General features: G+C 40.0%; 1 protein-coding gene across 5 annotated transcripts; it reads right to left on the bottom strand.

Moving 5' to 3' along the window:
- Positions 1 to 139: 139 nt before the first annotated feature.
- Positions 140 to 24030, bottom strand: LOC104600623 (2-aminoethanethiol dioxygenase, putative (DUF1637)). Of its 5 annotated transcripts, none has more exons than XM_088901469.1 (7): positions 23329 to 23961; positions 20840 to 21014; positions 20411 to 20516; positions 3911 to 4062; positions 1941 to 2103; positions 702 to 902; positions 140 to 588 (listed from the first exon to the last, which is right to left on the bottom strand). In XM_088901469.1, exons 2-7 carry the CDS (start codon positions 20876 to 20878, stop codon positions 461 to 463), a joined length of 789 nt encoding a protein of 262 aa, XP_088757595.1. In that variant the 5' UTR covers positions 20879 to 21014; positions 23329 to 23961; the 3' UTR covers positions 140 to 460. The 5 variants fall into 5 exon arrangements, 4 of the variants coding, with proteins under 4 accessions (XP_088757595.1, XP_088757596.1, XP_088757594.1 ...); XM_088901470.1 differs by having other exon boundaries at positions 20753 to 21014; positions 23329 to 23955; XR_016084167.1 differs by having other exon boundaries at positions 702 to 898; positions 20411 to 21014; positions 23329 to 23980.
- Positions 24031 to 25278: the final 1248 nt, after the last annotated feature.

The following is a 25278-nucleotide window of genomic DNA, read 5'->3' as shown; positions in this document are numbered from 1 at the left end:
CAGCTCGTCGGGTTAGCCACCCCAAGTTCTCTGATTTATTATCTTGCAACTTGGTCCAGCTTGCCACGCAATTGGTATTCGGATCATCTTCCAGATAGGAGTACCTAGATCGCGCACCATCAAGTTATAAATAAAAAGAAAGGAAAAACAAAACAGAAAGAATCAGATATACAAAATTAAGTCCAAATGTCAAAAAAAAAATAAAATAAAATAAAAAAGAGAAGTATGGACAGGCCTAATGCAGATATCTGATTTCCACTACAAAGTTATAAACATTTTAAAGGTCAAAAACCCACACTCTATGCACCCATACCCGCCTATGAATTGGCATCAATTCTGAGCTGGGACCTACCCCAAATATACTTTTGAGCCTACAAATTCTGACCCTGGGCTGAACTGTCATTCTCCCCCCCCCCCAAAAAAAACAGGAATCCCATCATTGAGCCAAAAACTATGAACACTACGGCTGAATAGCAGGGCCCTTGTATTCTCCCTGGCGCATATATAGATCATTTGGTGTGTCCATCTCCTCGAGCCATGCATATTCTTCTTCTTTTCCATCGCTTATCCTGAATCCATTTTCCATTGCTGCAAGAGTAGTATATTTGATTCGATTAATTCTAAAGTTCAAAATCATTTTACCGTTATTTAGTAGACATTGGAATTTGAAAGTTTTTTATTCCGCTTGAGTAAAAACTTACAGAAGCTCGAGAAAGGATAATCATGATAGTAAGTACATTTCCTGCCAGCAGCTTCTTGGTAAGGAGGAGTGAGAATGTCAAACACAGCACATGGGGTAACTCCTGTGAAGCAATGCAGATTACCCCCACTTTTAGGGTACAAGATTGAAGTCCCACATGGTGCTGTTATAACTTTGTCAACGGTCAACTTTGCCAATCTAACTGCCAAAGAAGAGGGAAGCTCTGTCAAGTTCCCAAGAACATTTATCTGTGAAAATCAGCAAGAATGGTATGAAAACTTAGTGCGACTGAGAACAGATTTCAGTATCTGCATTTTGTCTCTTTTGAACACTGAAGCACTCATCTCCCTACTGGAACATGGTCACCAACCGCATTATGGCATCAGTGTAGAACAAGGCTTTTCTGGTCCATATGTAAAATCATGTTGATTATGACAATTACTGGTTAAATATTAAATGCTCCACCACAATTCCCTCCTTTAGGCAGCAATACTAGAACATTTTGCACAGGTTAACTAGACTGATCAGTTGATCTTAAGGATCCTGAACTTCATGATATGTTTGGAATATGGCCCATGCGCCTAGAGATACCAGTTCCCAGAGAAGCAAGTCCATGCTGCCCATCATTGTTTTTGTTCCTTAAGCTATCATTCTTTATCATAGCATGGTGAGAAGAGGTATGACAGTTTGCCATATTGTACCTAGAATACCAAAGGTCTCATTTGTAGTGTGAACCTTAGGCTGCTTTTGGTAAGAGTGCAAATGCTGAACCAAAGAAATTTGGACTTTGCTTTTACAGGCTTTGGTAAGAATACGTTTTTGTACTGAAAATTGAATGTAAATTTGTTTTTTTTTTTCTGATATCTTTTTTGCATTCAAAATGGGAGCAAAGATTGCTTCCAAACTTTGCACTCGAAGTTGGTCAATGTAAAAAAGGTAGGTTCCAGTCTTCAAATTTGTGTTTGTACCCATCACAACCAAACATGACACAAAGTGTATCAATGCAAATCAAGTTTGTATTTTCATGAACTGAACATATTTTCATTTGCACTCTTACCAAACACAGCCTCATGGTAGAGATCTCTGGTACTATTATCCTGTTATTATTGATACAATACATATCTCATTTTCAGATAAATCCTGAAAATATCGAGCTAAGAATTGTAGTCTAGCCAGAAAAAATAGTACTGAAGTTATATGAAGCTCTAGAAACTTGAGTCACCAAGTTTTAGAATCCTACCTGGGGGGTAACCTGGTCCCCTGCTCTTCAGCACATAGGCAGGTTCAACCCAGTCATAGGCTTTCACATGCATGGAACCATAAAGTACTTTGCTCAACACAGTCATGCCGGGATGGTCATGGAGCGGAATGACTGATGAAGTTGGCAAGCAAAATATACACATCTGAAAAGAAAAAAGATTTAGTTAATTGATAAGTTTGGAAATCTTTCCATATGGCTTTTCTTTAATGCATGGCATAGGACCCTGTGATCCATCATTATTATTATTATTTTTTTGATAAATGTGATCCATCATTATTATTTAATGCTTTTTATGGGAACTTTGTTTTTTTATGATATATCAGGATGGACCAAAAAGGATATGAGTAGAAGTAATAAGAAATGATTTAAGCACTTATAATTTAACAGTAGATATGGCTTTAAATAGAACGGATTGGCAAAGCAGGATTCATGTATCCGACCCCATATAGTTGGGATAAGGCATGGATGATGATGGTGGTGGTGGTGGTAGTGGTGACGATATCAGGATGAGCTCCCTTCAAAAATTGTACTTTACAATGTTTTTTCATTTTTTTTGATCAGTTGTACCTTACAATGATGTTAGAATCTCTCTCCATGCATTTTTCATCCAAATGCAATATAAAGAACGAGAGAGAGAGAGAGATTTCCAAACTATTGGGGTTTCTAATCACCTTCCTGGAGTGATTGTTACATGGATACTGGTACAATTGTTGAAATTAACAATATGTACTATATGTTTTGTTTTATGCAGGGAATATAAGGCCATTACCCAATGTTGGTCCCCGCTATCTGGATAAGGGTGTAACCTTTGGCATTTTTACAACAAATATAATAATAAAACAAATTAGATATAGAAGCATACATACCACTGCAAAATTAGAATAATTTATAGTTGATTGCACTAATTTTCAAGTATTACACATCCATACCCAAATTTCATCTTAATAATTTAATAAGATTCTTTAGTCACATATTGAGCAAAGAGAAGAGTTCCATCAAGTATTAAGGGGGCGTTCTTTTTCTGGATTTTGAGAGGGGGGGAAGTTGGTCAATGGGATTTTGATTCTCATTGACAAAAAATCCCATGTTTTTTTTTCAGATTTATGTGGGGACCAGGGAAAGTTTATTTTCCTGGGTATCACTTACCTGTAAATAACTTTCCCACCTTGGGGGAAAGTTGCCAACACTTGAAAGGGACAAAAATGCCCCTTGTAATAATGGATTTTTATAGATAAAATGGTCATTGCCTTATTTACATGGAAAATAAAAGAACATGGGTAAATGCACTTATCCAGGTAAATCTTTCCTGGGAAACAACTACCTGGGTAAGTAAATTTTCCCGGGTAAATAACTTACCGAAATGCGAACAGGGCCTAAGTTTAGCATCAGTATGTGTATGACAGGAGTAAGACAAGCGTTTTGAAGTGTCAATGTAAAATAATGTTGAGTCACCGCAGTTCTGCTATTGCTATTATTCATAATCTCATATTAACTGAAGAATCTCTTTTTCTGTTACTTCGGCCATGTTTGATTTGATAGAAAATAAGAGAGAAACAAAAATCGAAGGGAAGGTTCTTAATAATTTTTTGTGAAATTTCTTAAGAACTTCCCCTAAATTTTCTGTCTATCTTATTTTTTATAAAAGCAAACACAGCCTAAGTAACGAAAAAGTGATTTTGCAGTTAATATGCGATTATGCTTAATAGCAATAGCAGAATCTACAATTTCATGAATCTCAGTTTCTTATAAAAAGAATGTTTGCTTAGTTGCACATATACATGCTCACACACGTAAAGGTGTGCACATGCACAAGTTACAAATCCAAATATTAATTACACCAACATATTCCTATTATAGCAGGCTGTCTAAACTCTAGAGAGGTTCAAAAAAGTTTGAAAGATCATCAAGAGTAACAGCTGTGAAGATTATCAATAAGCTAATGAACTAACCGTAAAACTATCACTTTGATATATGTCTAAGTAGGTTATTGGTTGAGTCCATCGAACTGCTCTGTCATAATGATTGAGTCCAAAGACACCATGCCCTCGGTCATCCTCTGTGTTATCCTCTTTGAGACCAGCATCAGAAGGACCTATTTTATCTGCAAAACATGATTTAGCATTTAAGACGAAAATAGTATTTTTTCTTGAAGAGTAAAAGGAAAACATAGAAAACATAATCATTTATCATCTTTCCAATTATTGTTGAGTTAAGGAAAGATTGTATTATTTGTTGAGAAGGCAATGAAGGGCCACACATCTACACAACATTTACAAGATGAGACTCATGTACCAATGTTGTAAGACTCAGATCGGACGAAAAACTGGAATGCTCATTGGGTCACAGTTTTACCGGTTAACTGGATGGTTAGCCTGTTCAACCTGTGAAAACCATCATCTAACCAAGACTTGAAAAGGTCACCCATTCCTAGTTTTCACGATTCAACTGTCTGGGCTGGTCAAAATCCTACACCACTGCCATGTACAATATACTTTTTGAAGGTAAAAGATTTTCATTAAAATAAAAAGAGAAATTACAAGAAAGGTGACCAGAATGTTGACCCTATGTATTTTGATGATAATAAACTCATTGAGAGTACTAACAATGTGAAAGGATAAGTATACAGCTATAGCAAATGATTCCTGGTTGAACTCAAGAGACTTGATGAAGCCAATGATGATTTGAGGCACAAAGGAGCAATTGATTCAAATGATGGACAGAATTCTCCCCAAGCCAAGAAAAGCAAGAAAAGTGTGCAGCTGCAGCAAACATATCCTAAGTTGAACTCAAGAGATTTGATGAAGTAAATGATGATCTGAGGCACAAAGGAACAGCTAACTCAAATGATGGACTGAATTCTCCCCAAGCCAAGAAAAGTAAAAAAAAAAAAAAAAAAAATGATGCTCCATGACAACATGAGAGAAGGAGGAGACATCAAGCTCTAGTGGTTTTTACGTGTTTCATTCTTTCTAGGACTTGATGCAATCATTTGCAAGATGCACAACATTGGACTTAACTGTGACTAAGCTTAGCATTACCAAGACAAAAAGACCAATGGTTAGATTAGTCTTAGGTGGCTAGGCTTTCCCTAGACTTTATCTAAGCTAAAATGTGAAATTTCTAAGGAAGCCTAAGGAGTCCATTTCTTAACTCTAGGTGTCACCAACTAAAGTTTTTTGAGGTTGGTCATATCCTATAGTTGACTGCCCACAAGGCAGTAGTCAACTACGTGACAGCCGAACTGGTGTCACTTAGTTGACCACCCATTAAGCAATAGTGACTACCTGTAACAATCGAGCCCGGTGTCACATAGACCTTGGCCAGTAGTTGACTAATGAAATGGGATGTGCTACTATCCTTGACAACCAAGAACTTAATTAGTTGACTAACAAGATATAGAAGTCAACTACCAGAGATTCTCCCTTGCAAGTAGTAGTTGACTACCAAAAGATATCAATCGACAACCAACTCCTGACAAGGTTGAAGCAGTCGACTACCAGTTCGAGCCAATCAACTATTTCACGAAAAAGAAAGAAGTTTTTTATCGTTTGAAGGCTCAACGGCTCTTTCCTCTTCTAGTAAGTTTTCAATCTTGTTGGAAATAAGTTCTAAACATTTCCTAGAAAGGATTAATCTTTTCCCGATGGATCTATAACGATTATATGCTCTCTAAGCATGCTTCTTGCTATAAGTTTTTTATTTTGTGATTCATTGATCATCTCCAAGAGTTTATGAATCTCTTCAATGCAGTAGCACATTGTTGTTTAGCATTTTCTTGCATCTAAACAGTTTGTTTGTAATTGTTTTTATCAACCTATTGAGAGGCATTACATTGCATGTGCTTACATTGTTATTATCATGTTGTATCCAAGTGTTCAGGGATTGAACATCACTAAAGGTCTGGTTCGCACCCGTAAGCCCAACTGTTGTGAAGGTCTTGTTGGCACCCAAAAGTCGAACTGGTTGTAAAGGTTTTGCTAGCATTGTGAAGTCTAGATGCTTTTAGTGGAAACTCTCAGGTGGTGTGCTTGGGGAAAGGATGTAGGCACAAACCAAACCTCTATAAATCCTTGTGTGTGCTTTTATTGTTTATAGTTAATGCTTGTTTTGTGGATACTTACTTCATACTACTTTTGTTTATCACACAAGCACTCCATACTATATTTCTCTCTATTTATCTTCGTTTAGTACAATAAGTTTTAAAAAGGCATTTGGGAAAGAAAAACTTGTAGAACCCAATCCCCCCCCCCCCCTCTCTTGGGTCAGGCTACTTAGTCTATCAGAGAAGTCACCCGAGAGAAGAAAGGAAGAGACCCACACCAATTACTATTTCCCTCTAACCTCCCCACTTGCTTCTTTTCTTGATAAATGAGTGAAATTTTATTAAACCAGCAAATAAGAGTTACATGCCACCCGTGGAAAGGCACAAGATGAGACCTTTCCTTTAAAGCTAATTACAGAATTACAAGTACAAAAGAAATTACATTGAAGCCCAAAATAAAGCATCCCGGGAAACCCCTTGTTTTGCAAGTGAATCAGCCAATGAGTTTGTTGATCTACCTACCCACTGAACTCTAATTGTCATATTCCTTGTTAACCATTTAACCTTTTTGATAAGATCTCTAAAACCCCAAATCAGTGTCTGGATCCTTCGGCCAACCCACTATCACCTGGGAATCTCCTTCAATAATTAGATGCTCTATGCCTAACTGATTTGCAAGCTAGATTCCTTGTACAACAGCCAGTAATTCGGCCCTTCAAGAGTCTCCCACACCCGCTGGACCTGAGTACAAAGATATCACGTTACTATCTTTGTTTCTCAGCACTCCTCCTATGCCTGAAGGTCCTGGATTTCCTCGGCTACTTCCATCAAAGTTCAGATTGATAAACTCCTCCCCTAGTGGCATCCATTCAACCCCATGTCTGTCCTTCCTGGTAGAAGTATTAGCCACTGCTAACCAGTTTCTCCATAGGTCATCAAAAGAGTATGCATCAAAGATCTTTAGAGTTTTCAACCATTGAATTGCCCTTGTCAAAATACATTCTCTAACTTCCAAGAAGCTCCTTTCTTTTTCACAAAAGATTCTGGTGTTCATTTCTTCCCAAACTGTCCACAACAAAGCTGCTCTTATGCACTTCCACATAATTTTCCCTCTTTGTGTGCCATTCAAAAATGGACGGACTAAACAACAAACTAGTATCAGATGGCAGGTTCCACCTACACTCAAACAACGCAAGGATCCAATTCCATAAAGCTGTAGCAAAGGAGCAAGAAATCAGTAAGTGGTGACAGTCCTCATTCTGAGATTTACAAAGAACACACCAATTAGGGGATAGGCACCAATTTGGTCTTCTCTTTTGTAGGTTTTCAAAGGTGTTAATCTTACCATAATACTTCCCAACAAAAAACAACAATCTTGGGGCAATGGGCCTAGTCCAAAATTCTTTAACTGGGAAATTCTGAGGTGTAGAAATGGAACAAAGGGACTTGAAGAAAGAAGAGCAAGTGAACAAACCTTTCGGGTTAGGGATCCAATTTCTTGTATCAGGTTTGAGGGGATCTAAACAAATAGACTCAAGTGAAGACAATAAATCTGAAACACAAGCACTTTCATCATCACGTAACCCTCTACGAAAACCAAAAGCCCAATTTAGAGCCACAAAAGAATTTGAGTAGGAAATAAAACTAGAAACCGACTCTTCCTTATAAAGGGAAAGAGAGTAAAGAGAGGGAAAAAGTTCTTTAAGAGGTTGGTTGCCCACCCAAATGTCTTCCCAAAAAAGAACAGTGTCCAGAATTAGCATCATACTTGACCAGATTGAGAAAATGGGGAAGAATTCCATGAATGGCCTTTTAGGGTGTCGCAAGAGTCGCCCATTGAGATACCCGACATCCCAACCGTTCTGCAAACAGCCATGAATACTGACTATCTAACGGCCATCTCCAAAGCCACTTCCCTAGTAAAGCTTCATTCTTAAGAACTAGATTTCCCAATCCTAATCCCCCTTCTTCCTTACTCCTACTGACTATCTTCCACCTAATCAAGTGATCCTTCTTCTCTTCCCCTGGCTCCCACAAGAAATCCCTCATCACTTTTTCTAGCTTCTTGGCTTCCCTTGAGGGTATCTTGAATACAGAAAGAAAATAAACCAGAAGACTAGCAAGTGTTGCCCTAATCAAGGTCACTCTACCCCCTATAGAAATGTAACTTTTTTTCTAAGCAGCTAGCCTCTTTTCAAACTTTTCCACAATTGGATACTAGAACCGACTTTCTTTTGGGTTAGCTCCTAACGGAAGGCCCAAGTAGGTTAAAGGCCAATCAGATATGAAACACTGTAGAGAACCTGCTATAGCCTCTACCTCCCGATCTTCCAAATTGATTCCCACCACACAACTTTTGTCAAAATTAATCGATAGGTTTGAAGCGGACTCAAAGAATTTAATAAGATCTTTTAGGTTCCTCACTCTCCCTAAATCTCCCCCTTCACAAAAGATGGTGATATCATTAACAAACTAAAGATGAGTCACTGTGACATTATTCCTGCCTATCCTCCAACCTCTTATTAGCCCTTCCCTATCTGCTTTATAAATCATTCTACCGAGCACATTTGCCACAAGTGTGAACAAAAAGGGGGAAAGAGGATCTCCTTGCCTGAGCCCTCTACATGCTGGGAAGAAGTCCTTGACCCCTCCATCAACTAGAACTGAAAATTGGCAAGATGTTATGCATCCGCTCACCCACCTACACCACCTATCCCCAAATCCACATTTCCTTAGCACTTCTAATAGAAAATCCCAATCCACAGAGTCATAGGCCTTCTCAATGTCTAGCTTACAAATAAAACCTTGATTGTCGGATCTCCTCATTTCCTCCACACATTCATTTGCTATAAGGATCCGATCTATAATTTGCCTATCTTGGACAAAAGCACCCTGGGTTTGAGTAATGAGAGATGGAAGGACCTTTTTAATCCTTAAAGAAAGCACTTTTGCCACAATTTTATAAATGTTGGTCACCAAACTAATCGGCCTGAAATCTTTAGGGTGTTTGGTATCTAATCTCTTTGGGACGAGAGCTAAGAACGTGGCATTAACTCCGCAACTAATCACATGGTTGTTTTCAAACTCCCTAAACACCTCAAACAAATCTTCTTTAATAATGTCCCAACACTCTTAATAGAAAGCCAATGGTAAAACCATCTGGTCCAGGAGCCTTTGACCTGTCCATAGAGAAGACAGCTTGTCTTATCTCTTCCTCTTCAAAGTTTCTTTCCAACCAAGCTGCCTCACCGACTGATAGACCTGGCCAATCTAGATCTTCCACTCTCACCCTTCTCTCCAGCGGCCTACTCAAAATGGATTTGGAGTTGCAAAGCAATTGGCTATCTCCTCTTGTGACTCAATTTCTACCCCTCAACCTCAATCTTGGTCACAAATTTTTTTCTCATTCTCCCATTGGCCATAGCATGAAAGAACTTGGTATTCCCATCCCCTTCTTTGATCCATTGGTGCCTAGATTCTTGCCTCCAAGATATCTCTTCCCTCAATAGGACCTCTTCCAAATCCTTCTTCAACTTCCATCTCAATTCTCTTTCTTGTGCACCCATGGTCCTTTGATGTTCCTTTAAATCTAAATCCTCGATTTGAGCTATCAATCTGGCTTTTAACTCACCCTTCAACCTCCCCACTTACTTTCTCTCTCTTTTTCCCCATCCCAAACAAATTAGCAAGTTCAGAGGAATTTTTTATGGAGGGGATGGGAAGACGAAAAGAAAATTCACCTTGTAAAGTGGGAGCAAGTGTGTCTCCCTAAGGAAGTTGGGGGGCTGGGAATAAGAAATCTGAAAATTTTAACTCAACCCTTCTCAGTAAGTGGTTATGGAGATTTGCTTCTGAAAGGAATGCATGGTAGAGAAACCTTGTTGCTGCGAAGTATAGGGTGGAGTGGGGTGATTGGAGATCTAGGGACCCTCATCCAAGCTGGGGCAGATCTCTTTGGGCATGCATATTGAAGAACCTTCCTATCCTCTTGGAAGGGATCAGACTTAAGGTGGGTAAAGGGGATAGAATTAAGTTTTGGATGGACCCCTGGTGTTTGGAGGGCTCTATGGCAGATGCTTTCCCTCTCCTTTTCCAAATTTGTGCTAATCAAGAATCATCAGTGGCTGAGAAATATAATCTTTCTGGAGGTTCCATTGTTTGGACCCCTTTTTGTAGGAGAAGTTTGTTTGACTGGGAACTGGATGAATATGTGGAGCTGTTGGGGCTACTTCAAAATCAGAAGATAGATATGAATCTGGAGGATGAATGGAGCTGGAATTGGAATTCAGATGGTTGCTTCTCTGTTAAGTCCCTGGTCCTCAAGCTGAATAGTTCAGGTCAGTTGGATTTCCCTGCCAACCAGATTTAGAATCCAATTAGTCCCTCCAAGGTTAACTCTCTGGTTTGGACAATGGCTCTTAATAAATGTTTGACTAAAGCTAATCTGGAGAGGCGTGGCATCCAGATTCTGGATCCTTCTTGTGGTTTGTGTGGATCTCTCAGAAACTACAAAGCATCTGTGCATTCACTGCCCAATTTCCTCCATGGTATGGGGGCACTTCCTGAAAGCTCTGAATATTAGTTGGGTTATGCCAAGATCAGTGAAGGAGCTGTTGTGCTGTTGGAGAGTAGAAGGCCTCAACAAGAAGGGAAATCTAGTATGGAAAACCATTCCTGCAGCTGTGTTGTGGTCCATTTGGGCTGAAAGAAACAACAGAACTTTCTGTAGTAAAATTAAAAGTCTGGATGAATTGGTGCAGAGAGCTGTGGGCAAGTTAATCTCTTGGGTGTCGGTTACTGAGGAGTTCAAACATCAGAATCTGACTCATTTGTTTTGTTCTCAGTCCTGGATGAGTTTGTAATCTGACTTGTACCCAGGCAGTCTTATTGGCCTGGGTTTTGTTGTATTATTTCTCATTTTCTGTATTGAATAAATTACCTTACCTTATTCCAAAAAAAAAAATAATCAAGATTTTATGAAGGAAAATAGTCTACAATAAAATAGAAGCCTTCAAAGGAAGATGAAAAAAAACAAATATCTCTCTCCACTTCTTTAAATTATAAACTAGATAATGACCACCCCGTAGCCATTCTTCTGACCAATTCTATTTGACCCATTACTTATACTGTAAATTTAGGTTTGCTTTTTTATTTTATTTTATTTTATTTTTTGGCATAAACATGTAGTATCTAACTTCAGAGATTAAATCCAGTTTTATATGTAAACAATAAACCAGTTTATGGGTTCTACACAATTTGAAATAAGGTTTTTTCTTTCACTTTTTTTTTTTTTGAATAGAGTAACTACCACTGATCTTTTTAAAAGTGGAGGTAACAACCATTTGAAGTTCATATTCTTTTTGGAGAGTGGGTAGACACGTGTCTGAGAAAGAATACTTCTCTTTGAGAGTGGAAAGAACTGCTCTCTTTGACACTCTTTCCCAAGAAAATAGGATGCCACTTGTTTGAAGGAGAAGTCCTCTTGTCTGAAGGCTTAGTTTTGCAGGAAAAAAAAAAAAAAAACTAAATCTCCATAGAAGCTCAAACCCCTCACACTTTGCCATAGTTATAATGAAGGATTTGATGGGGAAAAAAGCCAAACAATTTGGAGTCCAGATTCATTTATTCTCTTTACAGGGAGATATGCCAAATCTGGATATATTTTTTGATAGTGATGAATCTTGATATATTATATTATATAAACAGCCCATATGCTTCCTAATCATTCCAAGGCGAAGGTACCAAATCATGCCATCATTATTTAAATAGAAGATCATGCAGTGGTCACTAATCAGCATACCTTTTAACAGTCAGCCTATAAAGTTTTGGAAAGTCCATGTGTGCAAGATTCCTACCACATCATTTGTATTCCCAAAGCAAACTCTATTGCCTTTACCCACCTTGAAACAAATTTGTCTGAAACGCTTTTTAAAAGTGTGTTTGATGCACACACACATTTATCTTTTAAGTGTGTTTGACATCTTGCAAATACTATCCACACCATTTGTCTTTTAAGTAGTAATAATGTGTTTGATGCACACACATGCACACATGACTGCCACATGGCCAAAATAAGCCCTGTTTTGTGTAATTTGAAAAAAAAAATTCTTGACAGTATGGCCGGCCAGAAATAAGAGGAAGAGAAGAGAAGAGAAGAGAAGAGAAGAGAAGAAGAAGAGAGAAGGGAGAAGAGAAGAGAAGGCATTTGCAATGTAACAGTGCTGGCGGCGCCAGCTTTTATTATAATATATATAGGGTGGCAGAAATAAGAAGGGAAAAGACCCTTGTGCCCCTACTATAAGTGAGTACAATAACAGACATAACAGAAGTGAAAAAATAGAAATAAAAAACACTTTAACTAGCCAAACAGACCCTAACACCAACAACTAAATTATTTCAACACTCCCCCTCAAGTTGGAGCATAGATGTCAATCATGCCCAACTTGTCACACAAATCTTTGTGCCGCACATGATGAAGACCTTTGGTGAAGATATCTGCAAGTTGTTTTCTGAGCTGACATATGGAGTACACACTTCTCCATTTTCAAGTTTCTCTCTAATAAAATGATTGTCCACTTCAATATGTTTCGTCCTATCATGTAGGACTGGATTAGGAGCAATATTGACGGCAACTTTATTGTCACAGTAGAGTGACATAGGATTGCTCACTGCAAAACCCAGTTCACCTAATAGATTTCTTATCCACATGATTTCAGCAACCCCATGAGCCATCGCTCTATACTCTGCTTCAGCACTAGATCTAGCCACCACATTTTGTTTTTTACTTCTCCATGTGACCAGGTTTCCTCCTACAAAGGCACAATACCCACTGGTAGACTTTCGGTCATTGACTGCTCCTGCCCAGTTTGCATCAGTATATACTTCCACCTTTAAGTGACTATGTTTCTGGAACAACAAACCAGCTCTGGGAAACTTCTTGAGGTATCTCAAGATCCTCTCTACAGCTTCAAAGTGAGTTGTCCTAGGGTTGTGCATGAATTGACTAAGGACACCCACTGCATAGGCAATATCAGGCCTAGTCATAGACAAATACAAAAGTCTCCCCACGAGTCTCTGGAACTTCTTCACATCTTTCAAAAACTCTCCCTGACTGTCTCCCAGATGATGATTAAATTCAATTGGTGAATCAATTGGTTTTACCCCCAACTTGCCTGTATCTTCTAGTAGATCTAGTACATATTTCCATTGGGAAATAAAGATGCCCTTGTGAGAGCGGGCAACTTCAATTCCAAGGAAATAACGTAAGGGGCCTAGATCTTTCACCTCAAATTGAGTAGCTAAGAAGTTTTTTAGTCTCCGTATTTCAGCCTCCCAATCTCCTGTGATCACTATGTCATCCACATACACAATGTTGTAAGGCTTACTTAATTGTTACTTTATAGTTGTTGTTAGTAGGTTGTCGGTCAGTTACTTGTTTTTTCTTTTTCTTATTATTTTGATTCTAGGATGTGCCGCCAGGGGCATACTTGTAATTTTTTATTCTTTTATGAAGTTAATATAAATAGAAAACTGGCGGCAGCCAGAAGAAGACTTTTTCCTCTCAACCGTACCTCTCTCTCTCTCTCTCTCTCTCTCTCTCCCCCGATCTCCACGAATCATCACATGGTATCAGAGCAGTTTTTTCTGGGTTGAAAAAGACCTACGATCTCTCCTGCCCACTCTTTAAAAGTTTTTGGACGTGGCAGTTCTGTGGAAACCCTAGCAAGTTTCTGGCGGCAATTTTTGGGGAAACCCTAGCAGTTTTTTCTGGCGGCAGCTTCTGTGATTTCTTTTTCTTGGTCGTAATACCAAGAAAACCCTAGTTGGAGAAGGGTGATGCTGGTGCAGACTCCTCTGTTCGATGCTGTGAAGTCAAGTTCAGATTAGCACCTTCGTACAAGTGCTGAATAGGTGTGTTTTTTGTTTTAGTTTGTCTCAGCCTTCTTTGGCCGATGGTGTGTAGGGCTCATGCCTTGGTTATATAGTTATTTGTTGGGACGTTGGATGGTTAGGCTGTGTGAACTGCAATCAGACTGATTGTAATGTCTGTATTGGTGGTACTGAACCGATTACCGGACTGGTTTAATGACTGGTTGTGTTGACTGAACCCTTTGTTCTCAGCAGTATTTTTTGTTCTCTTGCTCACATTCTAGGAGTAAACTCCCTGAGGGTTGGTATTCTGATTGTGGTTGTTGTGTTGTTGGGGGGTGTTTGGATTGTTTTTCAGTAGTATTCGATGGCAAATCATGAATTAACTTCATCAGGGGCTACACCAACCTGCAGCACAGCGGGTATGGGAGGTAAAAACATGGTTTTTCCCATGCCAATTACTCCTTTAAACGGTCCGAACTACCTGGAGTGGGTTAAGAGTGTAAAACTCTATTTAACAGCAAGGGGTAAAGCTGGTTACATCAATGGAAGGGTGAAAGAACCCAAGGGTGAGACGGTTGAACATGATAGGTGGGACCAAGAAAACAGTATGGTGATGTCTTGGCTCCTCGCAGCCATGGAACCTGATGTGAAAAAGAACTTTATGTGGGCAGACACCGCAAGTGAGATCTGGGAACAGACCAGAACTACCTATTCTAAGCAAAGGCATTACGCCAAGGTTTACCAGTTACAAGCTGAATCCTCAACATGTAAACAGGGAAACCTTAGCTTGTCTTCATACTATTAAGCCCTTACCTCCATATGGAAGGAATTGGACCATTATCAGGCCATAGAGTGGAAGCACGATGATGATGCTAAGGCCTACAGGAAGCTGGTCTCTCAGCAACGGGTGTTTGCTTTCTTGTTGGGACTGAACCCTGCATATGAACCATTGAGGGTGCAGATCCTAGGAAGCAAAGAGTTGCCTACGGCTCACGAGGTATACTCCCTTGTTCAATCTGAAGAAAGCAGGCGGAATGTGATGGTTACAGCTGAGAGGGAACAACAAGTTGCTTTGGCTGCAATGAATAATAACTCCACGGGAAAGAAAAGTGACCCTAAGAAGGTGGATGATAAAGATAAGTTGTTCTGTACCCACTGTTGGCGTTCACGACATACACGTGACACTTGTTGGGACATCCACGGGAAACCCAAGTGGGCAGCAAAGAATCAAGAACAGGGTAAAGGTCAAGGTCAAGGTCAAGGTCATCAGAAAAAAATGAGCACAGCACATGTGGCAACCCAAGATACTCAAGTTGCCGGTAGTACCCGGGACCACCCTAATAAGTCTGACCCCAAGGAGGATATAATGAATTCCTTCAGAGAACACCTAGAATCTTATGGTAGGGCTTTGCGGCAAATGGACAGCTCAGTCACTGGTACTCCCTCTACTTCATTTGCATCTACTTCAGGTAATATGGCTTCTGCATTCCATGCCACTCCTACAGATTCCCCTTGGATCATTGACTCAGGGGCCTCCAACCACATGACCGGTAAGCCTAACTTGTTTCAGTCTTATAGCCTTTTGTCGGGATGGGATAGTGAGACTTGCAGATGGTTCTTTTTCTTCCATTGCAGGCCAAGGATCAATATCCCTTCCCCATAGCCTTAACCTGAATTGTGTATTGCATGTCCCTCAGCTTCCTATAAATTTGCCTTCAATTAATAGCATTACAAGCTCCTTGAACTGCAGTGTGACATTTTTTGTTGACTCATGTGTTTTTCAGGATCTAACTTCTGGGAGGACGATTGGTAGAGGAAGCCTAGTGGATGGTCTCTACATTCTCGACAACAAAGTTGGTCTCTCGGTGTCATCCTCAGAGTCGCATAATCAGTCCAATAAGAGAACTTTTTTTGTGGCATAGTCGTTTAGGTCATGCTTCTTTTGAAATAATAAAATTCTTGTTTCCAGTTTTATTTAAGTCATGTTCAGTGTTAGAGTTCATGTGTCAAACGTGTCAGTTGAGTAAACAATGTAGAACAACTTTTCACTCAAGTAATAAAAGATCAAATGTTCCTTTTCATGTTGAAATACAGATCTTTCAATCTGATAATGCAAAGGAATACTTCCATGGGGAGCTCAATGAGTTCTTTGCCTCCCACGGATCTATTCATAGGAGCTCATGCGCCAGAACACCACAACAAAATGGTGTTGCAGAAAGGAAAAATAAACACCTTCTTGAGGTAGCCCGCGGGATGATGTTACACATGAATCTCCCAAAAAGGTTTTGAGTGGATGCTATACTTGCAGCTGCATATGTCATCAACCGCATGCCCTCCAAAGTACTGAACTACATGGCCCCTCATCAGTTATTGTACCCTCAGTCTCCTTTATTTTCCATCCCCATGAGAGTCTTTGGTTGTCGGGCCTTTGTCCATGATTTGTCTCCATCCCGAGGTAAGTTAGACCCTCGGTCCATTCCTTGTGTCTTTCTGGGGTACCCCTCCTCTCAAAAAGGGTATCGGTGCTTTGATCTAGTTAGTCGTAAATTTTTTGTGTCTATGGATGTGTCCTTTGAGTCCGAGCCATTCTTCCCTCCTTCTCCTCAGGGGGAGAGTCGTAGTGTGGAAGAGGAGAAACAGGTTCAGGTATCTCTTCCTTCTATTCCGGACCTTACTCCCTTTCGTGTCTTCCAACGTACACGTCGGAGAGATCAGCGGTGTGATAGAGATATGGAGCAGCCAAACACTAAGCAACTGACATCATCAGACTCCCAAGAGGTAAGTCCACCCCCTAACCCTACTCCTACTGTGGATGACCTTGACATTCCTATTGCCCAACGAAAGGGAGTCAGGTCTTGCACTACCAAACACCCCATTACCCACTTTGTCTCCTATGACCACATTTCCCCCTCGTACCGAGCCTTCCTATCGGCAGTTGATTGCATCCCTGTTCCCAAGAATGTTGCAGAAGCCTTAAAATGCCCTGAATGGGTAGATGCCATGAAGGAGGAGATTAATGCCCTCCACGAAAATCAGATTTGGGAATTGGTGGATCTTCCAAAGGGGAAAGACCCCGTGGGGTGCAAATGGGTGTTCACGATTAAGCACAAGGCAGATGGAACAGTTGAAAGGTACAAAGCAAGATTAGTAGCCAAAGGGTATACACAAGTATACGGGGTTGACTAATGATGAGACTTTTGCCCCAGTGGCTAAGATGAACTCAATTAGGGTTCTCTTGTCCTTAGCTGCTAATCTTAATTGGGAATTGCATCAACTGAACATAAAGAATGCTTTCCTGAATGGTGACTTAGAAGAAGAAGTATACATGGTTCAACCCCCTGGATTCTGTGCCAAGGGGAGTGAAAATAAAGTGTGCAAGCTGCGAAAGTCTCTATATGGCTTAAAACAATCTCCCAGAGCTTGGTTCAGTAAGTTTCACATGGCAGTTCAAGAGATGGACTTCAAACAATGTCAGTCTGATCATACACTCTTTGTGAAGAGATGTCAGGAACAGGTTGCTGTATTGATAGTGTATGTAGACGATATTATCATTACAGGAAGTTGGAGCTCAGAGATACAGAACTTGAAACAATTCCTTGCATCTAAATTTGAAGTGAAAGATCTAGGCCTCCTGAAGTATTTCCTTGGGATTGAAGTTGCCCGCTCAGAAAAAGGGTATCTTTGTCTCTCAAAGAAAATACGCCCTTGATCTATTACGGGATACAGGTAAATTAGGTGCAAGGCCGGCAGATACTCCTATGGATGCGGACCACAAGCTAGGTGACTGTGTTGGTGAACCTCTGAAAGATGTGAAACAGTTCCAAAGGTTAGTGAGAAAGCTGATTTATCTGTCCATGACCCGTCCAGACATTGCCTATTCCATTGGGGTCCTGAGCCAGTTTATGCACTCTCCTAAGAAACCACACATGGAGGCAATAGAGAGAGAGTCCTTAGATACTTGAAGAAATATCCAGGAACAGGCCTACTATTCAGTAAACACAATCACCTAAAGGTGAAAGTCTTTACAGATGTTGATTGGGCAGGAGCTGTGGATGATAGAAAGTCCACTAGTGAGTATTGCACATTTGTGGAAGGAAATCTGGTGACCTGGAAAAGCAAGAAGCAAAGTGTGGTAACAAGGTCAAGTGCTGAAGCTGAATATAGAGCTATGGCACATGGGGTGGCTAAAGTCCTTTGGCTAAAGAATCTTCTCGGGGAGCTTGGAGTTGTTGTTCATAGTCCTGCAATAAACATCGCCAACAACTCAGTCCTACATGAGAGGACTAAGCACATTGAGGTGGATAAACACTTCATAAGGGAAAAACTGGAAAAAAGGGAAATTTGCATTCCTTATGTCAACTCCAAGGAACAACTTGTTGATGTCCTTACAAAGGGGCTTCCATGCTCGCGGCACAATGAATTATGTGACAAGCTGGGCATGATAGACATATTCAGCCCAACTTGAGGGGGAGTGTTGTAAGGCTTACTTAATTGTTACTTTATAGCTGCTGTTAGTAGGCTGTCGGTCAGTTACTTGTTTTTTCTTTTTCTTATTATTTTGATTCTAGGATGTGCAGTCAGGGGCATACTTGTAATTTTTTATTCTTTTATGAAGTTAATATAAATAGAAAACTGGCGGCAGCCAGAAGAAGACTTTTTCCTCTCAACCGTACCTCTCTCTCTCTCCCCCCCCCCCGATCTCCACAAATCATCACACAATAAGAGCTGCAATTCTCCCTTCACCTCTTTTCACAAATAGAGTGTGATTTGACTAGCATTGTTTGAACCCCATCTATTGAACTGCTAAATAGAACTTACTAAACCAAGCCCGAGGTGATTGTTTCAACCCATATAAAGATTTTTTTAACCTACACACCTTTTGTTCACTGCCTTTGGCACAGAACCCTGGAGGTTGGGTCATGTACACTTCCTCTTCCAAGTCACCATTCAAGAAAGCATTTTTGATGTCCAATTGGTGAAGTTCCCAGTCAAGATTTGCTGCCAATGAAAGAAGAATCCTGATAGAGTTCATCTTGGCTACTGGAGCAAAAGTCTCTGCATAGTCCACTCCATATACCTGTGTAAAACCTCTTGCTACCAGTCTAGCCTTGTACCTTTCAACAGTTTCATCAGCCTTGTGCTTCACTGTGAACACCCACTTGCAACCCACTGGTTCCTTCCCTTCAAGAAGGTCCACCAACTCCCAAGTGTCATTTTTGTGCAAAGCATCAATTTCTTCCTACATTGCATCTGTCCATTCAGGTTTAGACAAAACTTCTGCCACATTCTTAGGGACGGGGACACTGTCCACAGAAGAGAGGAATGCACGGTATGAAGGTAAAACATGATCATAGGACACAATTAGAAATAGGATGATTAGTGGTACAAGACCTAACACCCTTTCTCTTAGCAATAGGAATATTAAGATCATTGATGATAGGTGAATCAACCTTTAGAGGAACAGAAACATCAATAGAAGCAAGTGTACCTGGCTAATGAGACGGATCTACCTCGGGTGAATCCGATGATGTTGGTTGCATAGTGTCAAGTTCCACGGCTCTTGAACTCTACTGGCTTTTATGGCGACGATGAAAAACCTGGAATGGAGGAGGATTGGGTAAAGGAGGTAGTTGAGTTTGAGTCGCCTGTTTCTCCTCAACCCTACTCTCCCCCTGAGGAGAAACCGAGAAAAAATGTTGATTCTCAAAGAAGGAGACATCAATGAAGACATAGTACTTGCGAGAGGTAGGATCATAGCAGCGATACCCCTTTTGAGATAAAGGGTAACCAAGAAAAACACAAGGAATGGCCCGAGGATCAAGCTTACCTCGAGTAGGGGACAGGTTATGGACAAAGCAACAACACCCAAAAACACGCATCGGAATGGTGGACAACAGATCTGTAGGAAACAAAAGCTGATGTGGGGTCTTATACTCTAGTAGCCGAGAGGGCATGCGATTGATGATATATGTAGCACACAATACTGCATTCATCCAAAAACGTCTTGGCACATTCATATGAATTAATAAGCCACGAGCTACTTCAAGAAGGTGGCGGTTCTTTCGTTCAGCCACACCGTTTTGTTGGGGTGTCCTGGGATAAGAGCTTCGCTGAAGTGACCCACTCGAAGCAAAAAACTCCGTGAGATCACTATGGAAGTATTCCTTCGCATTGTCCGACTGGAAGATATGGATTTCCATTTGGAACTGAGTAAACACCATGCGTTGAAAATCTTTCACAATTTTTGGCACTTCATCTCGAGATCGCATAGGGTAAACCCAGGTGTATCTAGAATAATCATCAATCAAGGTAATGAAGTACTTATAGCCAGCCTCAGTAGGTATAACAGGGCCCCAAACATCAGAATAAACAATATAATGGAAATTCAGATCTTTTATTTCGCAAAGGTAAAGAACTTCTACAATAGGCTTGACTCTCACTGATAAGGACTCAAACAACTTTGGAAACATAACTTTTAATGACTCAAAAGACAGATGACCTAGACGACTATGCCATAAATAGGCTTGAATCTCACTTGACGGACTCATGGACTCTGTAGCCACAAGACCAGCTTTATTCTCCAACATGTAGAGACCATCCATCATGCTTCCTCTACCAATCGTCTTCCCTGAGGCCAAATCCTGAAACACACATGAAGACGAAAAAAAAGTGACTGAGCAGTTCAAGAAGTGAGTTAGACTACTAATGAGTAGCAAATTAATAGGTAATTTCGGAACATATAGTACATTAGGAAGGGTAAGGCCAAGTGGGAGAGGTATGGTACCTCGGCCAACTATGGTAGAAAAAGAACCATCAGCTAGTCTTACCTTATCTCTCCCAGAGAGAAGGTTATATGTCTGAAACAAATTTGACTTACCGGTCATGTGGTTTGAGGCTCCGGAGTCAATAATCCAAGGAGAGCTAGTGGTATGAGATGACACATGGAAGGCAGTGGCAGCATTACCTGATGTAGACGCAAACGAGGTAAAGGGAGTAGGACCATAATCCATCTGGCGGAGAGTCTTACCAATACAATTCCAAATGTTCACGAAAGGAGTTGATAATATCTTCCTTAGGGTCAGAACTGGGATGCCTCTCCTGAGTTGATAATATTTACGCAAGTGCAAACAAAACTTGCACTGCAAAGAAACTAAGTGTAAAGAGAAAGCAGTGTTGAGAGAACACCTCAAGATGCCATAAAAATAATGTAGAAATTTATCATATGAAAATCAGTTGCACTTAGAAGCATCACTCAATTGTGGAAATTGGTCGGATTTCTGCCATATGAGGAAACTCATTAGATAACTAAAGAGGTTTTTCCATTGATAGAGCATTTTACGAGACTTCTTGTAGGTTGCAGAGAATGGAGTATCCTCCTATTGAGAAATCAGGACCTTCCAATATTAGAAAAGAGTTCAGAGATAGCTTTGGTGCTAGAGGGTGGGCCTTGGCAATGGTTGTGTTTCTGTTGCTAGATTGCGACCTGGGTGGCCATGGTTTAAATCTTGGAAACAGCTTTTCTATGTATCTGCAGGGGTAAGGCTGTGTACATCTGTCACTCCCCAGACCCTTCATTGACAGGAGCCTCGTGCACTGAGCTGCCCTTTTTGGATAGTTTTGGTGCTACAGTTTTTGTATTCTGTGAATCACAAAGAGGATGTTCCTGTATAAGAGAAGATCACTTTCTCCAGGGACCAATTTTTGTCATTTCCTAGAAGTGAAGAAGAGGGATGGGGGAGCTTCCTTTTCTGTCCTTGAGTAGACAACTCGAGGAAAAAGGGCTTGGTCTATGTTCTCATTCTATGATGGAATAAGAGCTTTGGCTACTAAATTGAACAGCCCATTCAAATGGATGCCAATAGTTTTGCACAATGCTAAGTATTCTCTCATTGGACAAAATTTCAAGTATGGGACATGGCAGATTGTCCATGCTACAATGAGAATGTTGCCTTGTCTAGCATCCAATGATCAGTGCTCCTAGAAACAAGATTAAATGAGGACTTGGGCACTTTAATTGTTCCCCCAAGCTGAGCAAGGTATTTTGTCTTGTATCATTTTATCAGGTTATGGTCATTTGGACATGCACCCAAGCTCTTCTGAGTGATTATCATTAATCGTGGCTGTAGCCTGCAGGTATCTTCCTCCAAGCAACTGAGTAGGACCAACTCTACACATTGAAGCCATCTCAATGGCCCCAAGTGTCATGATATTGGAAATAGAATAAAGGAAGAACTAGGATGCAATAGTGATGATATATGCCCACTCGTCATTTCAAACTCAAGATAAAGTTTTCCCTAACCAAAAGGGAATTTATACATAATGAGTATATTGAGTAGAAGTTAAATATTTGGGCCACAAGCCCATACCATATCCATATCCTTACTATTCATGGCCCCAATCTTTAGTGGGTTCTCTTCTTGCAAGCCCACTACCCACAACCTAGAATCTCCCTCCCCCTGGCACAAACCCCCTTCTTGATAAACATGCAAGTTGTAACACCACCCCTTCACAAATCACAACAAATGATATCACCACCAAAATGCTATGGAACTTCGACATCTCAACTTAACCTCAATCCAATTGCTTGGAAATTGCATATCATCTGAATCTAAGCTGGTTTCATGACTCTAATTTGTTTCAACCACAATTTCCATGCTAACAGTACGAGAGAAGATAATAACATGAAATCTGTCTAACAAATGCAAACCTAATCCATTCATGATTTTGCTCTAACATTAAGCTTGATCACTATCTCAAAATATTTACAATGTTTTCGTACTTAGATTCTAACATTAAGGAATTATCATCAACGTCAAAGCCTTGTCCCAACTATATAGGGTCGGCTACATGAATCTTGTTTCACCATTCCGTTCTGTTCAGTGCCACCACATCCATTGTTAAGTTACGAGCAAATCAAATTAACGAAACAATATCAATAAAATAGATAGAAAATAAAAAACGGTAAAACCGTGTGTGTTTTTTTATCAATAAAACCGTGTATGTTTATTTTGGCAAAAATAACACTACAGAGACACAGCCACATAGAGGGGGAAATCAAAAGAGAAATTTAAACATAAAGCTCTCAAAATCTATGGTATATGACACACCCACACACAAAAAGAAATTAGATAGAAGATTCCCAATATTAACATAAAGAATAAATATGAGGCCGACACAGGATTCAGTTACATAATATCAATAAACCCATAAACAGAATTGAATCACACGAACAGAATAGAGAAAGAAAAGAAAAGAATATTCTTAAATGTAGATTAGGGGAGATAAGAAGAAAAAGAAGGAAGATGCCGATTCTTAACATAAAGAAGCAAATGTAACGCCAAACCAGGATTCATTACAAATTATCAATAAAACTCATAAACAGTGCTGAATCACACTTATAATTTATAAAAGGATGAGGGGGAGGGGAAAGAGAGAAAAGATGCCTGTATATACCCAAAAGAGATGAAAGCTTTTGGATTGATTGAGGAGAAGCCGGAATTCCCGAAGACGTAAACGTCTTTTTACACAAGTCGTAGATAGCCTGAACAGAAGAGTTTTTCGTCATGCTAACGTGCCTATTATGTGCTTGCAACTCAACTTACCCACTCGAGAGATGCTGATAACTCCTGCTCACTTCAAAGCGATTTCCTGGATTGCTCGATGAAAACGACAATCAGAATCAATAAGCAAAGGAAACTTGTTTCTGGCCCATAGAAAAGTTTCGAACAAAATTTGTTGAGGAATATGCGTTTGGGAACGTTTACAGACGAGAGGCCATAGGATCTTTGCTTACGGTTCCCCGAGACGAAGTGATGTCAGTCGTTGATCAGATAGACTGTCAAGTCAAGTTCATCATTTCACTTGATCATGTTAATGGGTTTTTTGCGGATCTCCTTAATCATAAGCTACTCTGATAAACTGAACCATGGATGTGACGCTGACGCACGCACGTCTTGCAACAAATAGATCGTCGTTATGGTTCGGCTGAAGAGCACCATTGATTCTTCTGCACTATCAGGCGCACCGCGCACGTAGGAGCTTTATAAAGCTGAGCCTTGTCTCCAGTGTCCATTGCGAGGGCCTGGCTTCAGCGTCGATTGAGCTTCGTTGTGACTTGTGAGCCGCTTCGAATAAGCAAACAAAACTCTAGGATCCGTTTGGGAGGGCTTCTGTGTTGATTGAGCCGCTTTAGAGAAGCTATACTGCCGGTTTCAGAAAAGGCTGCAACTTGGGCCGGGTTGGTCCGAATCCAACCCAAACCCAACCCAAGGGTGAATGCTCGGGGTTATGGTTAGGATTGAAATTCATGAACCTAACTTCATTTTGGGTTGGGTTAGGGTTGACCCTTGGGGTAACTTGACCCAATCCAAACCTGACTCTAATACATAATATATATAAATATTTGTTATATAGCATACCTTGATTTGTTTAGATGCATGAAAGTTGTATAACCCCCATCATATACTATCATATATCTTTTAAGATAATCACTTCACTTAATATTATGGTTCTAGGCTAAACCCGACCCTCTAATCCCAACCGACATATTATTGGCAAAAATATAAACTTTTGTATATTAGGTGTTGAATTTAATAATATTTTGATTTTGATGTGAAGAATAATTGATAGGTTATGTGTTTTTTATGTCTTAATCAAATATTTGGAAACTTTGTTGTTTATTTATGTTACTTTACTTATTTATTAGTTATATATGTCAAGAAATAATAGGAAATTAGATGTGAGTTTTAAACCCTATCACCCATCCTTGAATGTGGGGTTGAGAAGAGTTTTACATTTTCATTTGCAGGGAGGGTTTGGATTCTCAAGATCCAACCCACTATGGGTTTTGCTTGGGTACGGGTTGGGAGGTAGGTAGAATCTATAATTTATAAAACCTTTCTTGAATCCACTCCGTTGCCATCCCTACTTGGGCTAGGCTTGGACTTGGGCATATTGATCTTTGTAGTTCAATTTCCATGTAAAATAGATTGATAATATATAGATATGTACAACATAAAATGTTGGGAAGGCTTAGATTGCATTAGATCAGTACCCAAGGCCTCAACCTAAGCCTATTCCGAGTTTAGTTAGGCCTAAGCTTTTTAGCATGAAGTTCAAACACTCAAAACTAACCTATGCAAAAGTTTTGGTTGAGTAGGTTTGGGCTTGGGCCTTGGATTGGGTCCACCCAACTTTCACCCTTAGCTCCTTTTGCCTTAATTTATTTTAACAAAGCCCATGTATCGCATGGGTCCTCGCTAGTAATAAACTAATAATTTCAAACACTTATTTTTTTCTGAATTTTGTACTAAAAGAATTAATAAAAAATCAACAAACAAATACTAATAAAACATAGGATTAATATATGTAGTAAAAGTTGAATTAAGATTTGAGATTGAGAAA

Source organism: Nelumbo nucifera, chromosome 3 (genome assembly GCF_055504915.1).
Source record: "Nelumbo nucifera cultivar China Antique chromosome 3, China Antique-T2T, whole genome shotgun sequence".
In the NCBI taxonomy this organism is placed as follows: Eukaryota; Viridiplantae; Streptophyta; class Magnoliopsida; order Proteales; family Nelumbonaceae; genus Nelumbo; species Nelumbo nucifera.
The sequence above is the reverse complement of the archived record's forward strand: the minus strand, read 5'-3'. Positions and strand labels throughout refer to the sequence as shown.